Source organism: Marmota flaviventris, chromosome 10 (genome assembly GCF_047511675.1).
Source record: "Marmota flaviventris isolate mMarFla1 chromosome 10, mMarFla1.hap1, whole genome shotgun sequence".
Classification (NCBI taxonomy): Eukaryota; Metazoa; Chordata; class Mammalia; order Rodentia; family Sciuridae; genus Marmota; species Marmota flaviventris.
Window position 1 is genome coordinate 399,271 of NC_092507.1, and position 7,008 is coordinate 406,278.

A 7,008-nucleotide genomic window follows, 5' to 3' on the forward strand; every position below is an offset into this window, starting at 1 on the left:
GATGGCCGCTCGCGGGGCGGGCCCTGACCCCGTTTCCGCTTCCGGTACGCGGTTCGCCATAGCGACCACTCTAGGCAGCTTGGAGGACGGCGCCCGTGTCTCTCTGTCACCCCCGCCCCGCTAGGTGTTTGTCTCCGGCTTCCGAGGTGGGCGACGGGCGCGTGCGCACTGGTGGACAGCGCCGTGGGGCTGGGCCGCAAGAATCTTTCCTCCCGGCTCCTCCCAGGCGTCGCCCGGCGCGGACGCTGTCCCGCCGAAGACCAGGGGTCAGCGAGTGGCCGCCGGCCCCCACCACGCGCTACCCTCCACACAGGCCCAGTTGGAGGGGAACCCCCGGCCCGGGGTCCAGACTAACTCCCGAGTGCCGCGTCCTCTGAGCCACCCTGCCAGTCAGCCCGGCCTCGCCCGCCCTAGCCCCTCCCGCGGGGCCCGCGAGGGCCACGGGCCAGCCCGCTCGCCCGCCCCTACCGCGGGGACTGCCGTCCTCGTAAAAATAGCTCCAGTGTCCCTGCCAGAGCTTCCCACCCAGCCCGTGAATGGGCTCTTTATGCCCATGGACACTGGGCCCAGGCTGGACTTCCGCTCCCACGGCCCCTCCCTGGCCCTGGGGCGCAGCTCGGCGGGGCAGGGGCGGCAGGTGGTGGGTTGGGGTGGAAGAAGGAGCAGGTGGGAAGGGGGCGAGGTTTAAAAACCCACGCCCACGCACAGTCCTGGTGACCTCCCCTGCACGAGGAAAAGCGGGTCCAAAGATAACTCCTGTGACTCCTATTTTAGGATTGTTATGCTCTGGATGTCACTGTCACGCTCTCAGTCAGACCCTCAATATGACTCGATGAAGGACTGTTTAAATTCACACAGCAGAGTGTTTACACGACATGGTTCCTCTCCAACGGCCCACACTGCCCTATCTCAAAGTGTGTACTTCTTGCTTTCTGTCAATAAAATCCTTCTGTGCCTCACTTTGACCGGTCCTGAAGCCCCTTCCTGTGATGCCAAGGACCCTCACAGCCCAATTTGAGTCATTGAAGGCGTGCTCCTGCTCCCAGCCCAGCTCCTCTTCCGTGTTCCCTTCTGCAGCCCCTGCAACGCTGGAAGGCACAAGTTGATTCAATGTCAGCTACCCCGAGAGAGCCTGGGGCCCTTCACCTTTCCTCCCCCGCTGCTGGGAAGGAATATGGAAATGGCACCCTCACACAGGCCCGACCCTCCGAAGGATCAGGACTGGGGCCTGAGAAACCCCAGGCCTGTGCTGAGTCTGGGGGCCGCACCAGCTGCATTAGTTGGTCCATCCTGGGGCTGGAAGAGAAACTTCAGCCCCAGGTTACATTGAGGAAATAGGCTCAGAGGTTGAGTAATTTGGGTAATGCCACGAACCTTGGTGAATGACAGAGCTGTGACCAGCACCAACCCAGGCCGGTCCAGGGCCGGCTCTTCCCCAGCTTGACTTCCTTCTCCCAGGTTGTCACCCCCAGCCTCTGCCTGCTTCCAGAGCCAGGGGGCCAAGGACCTCAATGTTCCTTAGAGTCCAGGCTATGCAATCTGGACCCAATGGGAGCAGGTCTCCCTTCCTCATCCCAACCCAAGTCCTTTGGGGTGAAATGTCAGAAACCCAGAGCTTGCCCTGATGAGGTGGCAGCAGGGCTGGAACCTACCCCTCCAACTGGGACCACGATGAAGCGCTGGCCATTTGGAATGCAGAGACCACTGGTCGACCTGGGGAAATGCAGGCTCCCCTTGTAGAGACAGGACAGGGGCTCCTGTCATCTTGCCTTCAGCCTTACACAACCACACTGTGGGTGCCCTATCCTGTGCTGTGCTTTTAGTACGTGGTATATGCTTTTAGCATGTGACCTGTCATCTCAGTGTGGTTGGTGGTGACCTCAGCTTGGGAGAGGGTGAGGCCACCAGGTGCCTTCTGCAAACCCAGGACTGAGGTTGTTCTCACAATTAGTACCCCTACCAATGTCGAGCCCTTGTTTCAAGGAACATCTGTGTTCTGAGAGTGAGGCCCCACCCAGGGTCCCTCAGCCACAGACACCTATAGTCAGGGCTGGAGGCCTGAGCCAGGCAAGCGGGGATGAGCAGGCCTTCCTCCAGGGCTGGCAGGAGAGTGGGCAGGGAGGTGAGGGGCCCAAATCTCTGAGAGCCAGACAGAGTCTGAGGGGCCAATGTGATAGGGGGTACCAGCCCAACAAGGGCCTCTCCTCTCCCTCCAAAAATGGCTACCCCTCACCCCAGCCAGGGTCAGGGGCCCAGGCCTGCTCTGCATAGCTCAGGCTGAGAAAGATTTACCTGGCAGAGGGACCCCACATCTCTACCTCCTGGAGAATTCAGCTTCCAGTCCAGAGCAGGTATGGCTGCCCCTGCTGGCTGGGCCCCTCCCCTGAAGCCCCACCCTACACCCAGCAGCTTGTTAAAGAGGCAGCTGCCCAGCCGTTCTAGAGCCACATCCTGCTCAGTGACCTACTGAAGCTCCGAAGCTCTCACCATCTTGGTCACATACCACACCATTGATGAGGAATGGAGGTTCCTGCACAGGAAGCCCCCAGACTCCAGGTACTGAAGATGCTCGGCACGGGCTCCACTCCCTGCACTTGGCTCCTGGGGGTCAGGGAAGGCCCTTCGTGGCAATCAGGGTAGGTCATCTTTTGGGTGGACTTGGCCTGGAGCAAAGGGCACTGCACACACTGTGGTGTACAGTGTTTGCTAAATAGAAGCCGAAGGAACACTACAGACACCGTGGGCACAGCACCTGGGGGAACGCCCCCAATAGCGTGTGTCCCGGCGCCAATAACCATACAGAAGACACACGATGCGAGCCACGTGTTGGCCACACTGTAAGCATGGAGCCAGGCAGGGCAGAGGGGTTGGCCTGGTCCTGTCTCTCACACACTCAGACATGAAGGACCAGGGCAGGAAGGGTGTGCAGCCATATGAAGCAGGGTTCCAGTTCATCCTCTGTTGTGTGGCCTGCTGACTGGGCAGCACTCTTGGTGAGTGTGAGCAGACATGTGTGAGTGTAAGCACCTGTGTGGGCCTCAGGGCTGCACCTCATCTCCTGCGGTGCCAGAGGCCTCTGGCATCTGCAAGGGCACTTCTTGTGCCCACTTCTTGTGCCTCGAGAGAGTGCAGCTGGTCCTCCAGTCCCCTCTCTGGAGTTCCCCCACCCTTCAGAACAGGGGTTTCTGTTCCTAAGAAAATCGGACCTTCCTTGCCTCCCATAACATGCAGTCCCCCTCCTGGCTTACCTGTGAGGGCTTGGCATGACCGCAGGATACCTGTGTGGCCACTGTAGGCACTCAGTGCTGCAAGGCACTTGGGGGCCTCCACCCCTGCTTCCAGGGACCCCAAAAGCTAGTTGGCTTGCCCTGACACGCCTGTTCCCAGAGCACATTGGAGCAGCCTGCTTGGGCACACCCAACAGGGCACAGGCAGGCCGGGTTGCAGCAGATACCAGCCCAGGCCTCGGCTGAGGGAGGGTGCTGGGCCCCAGCAGGCCACACCCAAGGCACAAGAAGTAATTCAGGCCAAGATGTGGACAGTCCTCAAAGTCTGTCAGGCTGGGCTGTGCCTCTGTGGCCAAGGGACATGAATGTCCAGATATTCCAGAGACAGAGAACAGAGAACTGCCAGATCCTGGATGGGGAGACCTGGCTGGGCTGGGAGTGGGTGGTGGCTGCTGGCTGGGTCACGCAGGGAGCCACCTGGGTGGCAGGCAGGGGCCTACTGAGGTTCCCTTCTTGGACACAGGGTGGAACCATGGCCCAAGTGTCTGACGCAGGGCCTGGGCCCTGGAAGCACCACCAGAGCTAGCTGGCCCTGCCATCGTATGAGGAGGGGGGGTGGTGGCTGGTGGAGCTGTGTGCCTCCTTCAGAGACCTGCTGGCCTTCTTCTGCTCCAATGCCGCCAACCATGGCATGGTCTGCCTGGTCTGCTCCTGCTGGAGCCATCTCAAGACTACCTCCTGGGGGCTGCTGCTTCTGGGCACCCTGGGGGTGCTCTGCTGGCAGCTTGGGCTCCTGCTGGAGCAGTACCCAGTCATCATGACAGTGTCCGTGCGCTCAGAACACAAGCTCTTCTTCCCTCAGTCACCCTGTGACACCTTCTCCCTGAGCACAGTCTCATGAAGCCTGGCCATGGGTGATGACCTATGCTGTGCCCAGCCAGGACTTGTGAAGGGACACCCAGTCACTGGGAGCCCTGGGATGAGGAGAGGAGGGGCTCTTCCACAGGGCAATCTGAGCTGGCCTGCAAGCTGGGGTTCCCCCAGGAGGGGGCAGGAACGAAGGGAGGTAGGGGCATGCAGGAGGACGTGGAGCACTGGGGGAGGGCCAGGCTAGGGGTCTGATCTCAGCTCTGCAGCCCTGGGGAGAGCCCACGTCCAGCTCCCAACTCAAAGTCCCTCTCCTGCCTCCTCAAGTGGGGGAGGGGCTGAGTCCTCATGAGGTATAGAGATGCTGAGGCTGCAAGGTGCTGCCTGTTGGGGACCAGTGAGCGGCCCTCACAAGGTCTCTCCAGGAATGCCCTAGGGGATAACATGGGGGGGCCCTGGGACAGTGGCTCTGATATGATGTGCCCCCAAGCCGAGCCCTACTGCGTGCCATCTGGAGGTGCTGGACACTTTTGCCCAGGAGAACATCTGCTCCCTATACAAGTACAACTTCACCCAGGGCAGCAATGTCCCCCCTGCCAGTGTTTCTGGCCCCAAGCCCCCCATCCAGCTCCATGGGATCCATCTGCCAGTGGATGAGGCACCTGTACAGCTAGCACAAGGCGGGCTTCAGACTGGTGTGGGGGTGCTGGCATGCTGCCCAAGGAGAGTGCGCCTGGTCATGGGTAGGTGAGGAGTTGTGTCTGAACTGACTCCCCACCTTCCAGTGCAACAGCAGCGGTGGTGACTGCTTCTACCGCACTTACTTGTCAGGAGTGGTACCGCTTCCACTACATGGACGTCCTGGCCCTACTGCCCACTGCCTGGGAGGACGGCCAGCACAGCAATCGTGGCCACATCATCTGGTCTTGCCACTATGACAGCAAGGACTGCCAGGTCTGGTAAGCAGGGCAGGGCTAGTGCTGTCCTTTGTCCCACCCAGTGGAGTGCAGTTCTATCCTGGGGTCTGGCTGGCTAGACACCTAGGCTGCCCAGGGCTAGCTGCAAACAAGGCAGGCATGGCTCCCCAGCACCCTGGGTGGGGAGGCAGGCCACAGGCAGGCATGACCTGAGCCGGCCCCAGGTTCCAGGCACTTCCAGATGTCCCACCACCCCACCAACGGCCGCTGCCACACCTTGAAGGGTGTGTGGGCCGCACAGCACCCAGGTATCACCCACCATGAGTGCCAGTCCCTGGTGGGCATGTGGCAGTGATGGTGCAGGAGGGACGGGGGCTCACACCTCCCTCTCAGCTTCACCAGGTATCAGTCTGGTCCTCAGGACTGAGCTGCAGCAGTATCTCACGCTGCTGTCCACCCAGGCTGGTATCAAGGTCATGGTTCATGGGCACAACCACACGCTCTTATTAGAGCACCAGGATTTCAGTATCTGGCCAGGGATGGAGACCACAGTTGACATCCAAGAGGCGGGCGTGCTTGGGGACCCTCTGGGCCCACCACCCTGGGGGCCTGGGGGGCAGGGTCGGCAGAACTGAAACCCCTCCCCTGCTGGACGTGGTGCTCAGAGGGCGTGGCCATGCCGCTACTGTACAACACCTCCTACACCAGGCTGGTGAGTGTGGGCGGGCTGGCAATGTCCGGGAGCTGAAAGTGGTCCCGGCGCAGACAGGGCCTCCCCTCCATCTCTGCTGCTCTCCAGTCCTGCCTTCCTTCCAGAAACTGATAGTGGAGACCTGCTCCTGCGCCTACCACCTCTACCCACTGCCTGCGGGAGCTCAGTCCTGCAGCCACGAAGCACCCAGTCTGGGTTGAGCCCCGCCCTCTTCCCCTGCAGAGGGTTGCTGGATGGGTGGCTCCTAACCATGGTGGCTCCTAACCATGCCCCCACGACCCCTCTCCAGGTCACTGCTTCTACCACCTCCTCCAGGACCTGGAAACATACTAGCTGTCACGCGCCTCCTGCTGTCCCAGGTCCTGCAGGTGAGTTGGGAGGTGGGGCCCAGGGTCAGGGGTCACTGCCCTAGGCTGCTGCATGGTGTGACCACTGGCCTGTTTCTCCCAGGGAGTCTTCATACAAGCTCTCTGCGGGGACCTCTAGGTGGCCTTCAGCCAAGTCTGTTGTGAGCGGCCAGGGCATGGTGGGGATGGGTTCAGCAGGTTCCTGGGTAGTCCCTGCCCTCACACCTGCCTGCAGTGCCCTCTGGAGAGGGGAGCAGTCGCTGTGCTTGGCAAGTGGGGCCTGTAGAGCTGGAGCCACAGCCACAGCCGCAGGTGAGTGCACCCCTTCCTCCAGGGGGTATCCTGGCTGAGCCTCTCCTGGGTGAGCCCCTCACAGCTGTTTCCACTCCAGTAGCAGTGTGGCCAAGGTGAATATCTTCTACCAGGAACTCAACTACCAAATGGTGGGTGAGGCACCCGTGTACTCTGTGAGTGACCTGAGATCCAGGGCTTGGGCTGGGGGAAGGCAGGGCAGCATCTGGCCACTCCCACTGGTGGCCACCACAGTGCAACCCTGCTCAGAGGTTCCCAGGTGCGGGAGGCCCCCAAACCCCACTCATTGTCACCCACCCGCAGATTCCCCAGCTGCTCTCAGCCATGGGCAGCCTCTGGAGCCTGTGGTTTGGCTCATCAGTCCTCTCTGTTCTTGAACTGCTGGAGTTGCTGCTGGACACCATGGCCCTAGCCTTCCTGCTGGGCCTCTATCGGCTCTGCAGAGCATGGGTGTCCCAGCCTGGTGCCAGCACTGCCTCGGGGCCAGCCCATACCAGTACTGAAGCCCGGGGACTGCAGGCATACCTGCAGAGTTCCAGAGGGAACAGCTGTGTTTCACTTTTACACAGTGTCCCAGGAGCACTGGAAGGAGTTTTGGCAGAAGAGATAGGCTGAGCTCTTGTCCC

At 61.0% G+C, this 7,008-nt stretch overlaps 1 protein-coding gene and 2 long non-coding RNA genes across 4 annotated transcripts; 2 read left to right on the plus strand and 1 right to left on the minus strand.

The window, feature by feature from the left end:
- Positions 1-67: 67 nt before the first annotated feature.
- Positions 68-959, plus strand: LOC139707196 (uncharacterized). The gene is made up of 2 exons (XR_011708702.1): positions 68-146; positions 775-959. It is a non-coding gene; the product is annotated as an uncharacterized lncRNA (long non-coding RNA).
- LOC114102287 (uncharacterized) lies at positions 764-2,356 on the minus strand. 2 transcript variants are annotated; one of them, XR_003584479.2, is made up of 2 exons: positions 2,293-2,356; positions 764-1,088 (listed from the first exon to the last, which is right to left on the minus strand). It is a non-coding gene; the product is annotated as an uncharacterized lncRNA (long non-coding RNA). The 2 variants fall into 2 exon arrangements; XR_003584478.2 differs by lacking the exon at positions 2,293-2,356 and adding an exon at positions 1,653-1,769.
- Positions 2,357-3,588: 1,232 nt separating this feature from the next.
- On the plus strand, positions 3,589-6,997 carry Scnn1d (sodium channel epithelial 1 subunit delta). Its single transcript, XM_071618535.1, is given in 13 exon segments — positions 3,589-3,687; positions 3,838-4,119; positions 4,585-4,758; positions 4,880-4,926; positions 4,928-5,053; positions 5,243-5,330; positions 5,413-5,632; positions 5,677-5,727; positions 5,811-5,918; positions 6,013-6,091; positions 6,174-6,224; positions 6,462-6,537; positions 6,686-6,997. Coding segments are annotated over 13 exon segments (1,713 nt in total).
- The last annotated feature ends 11 nt before the right edge of the window (positions 6,998-7,008 follow it).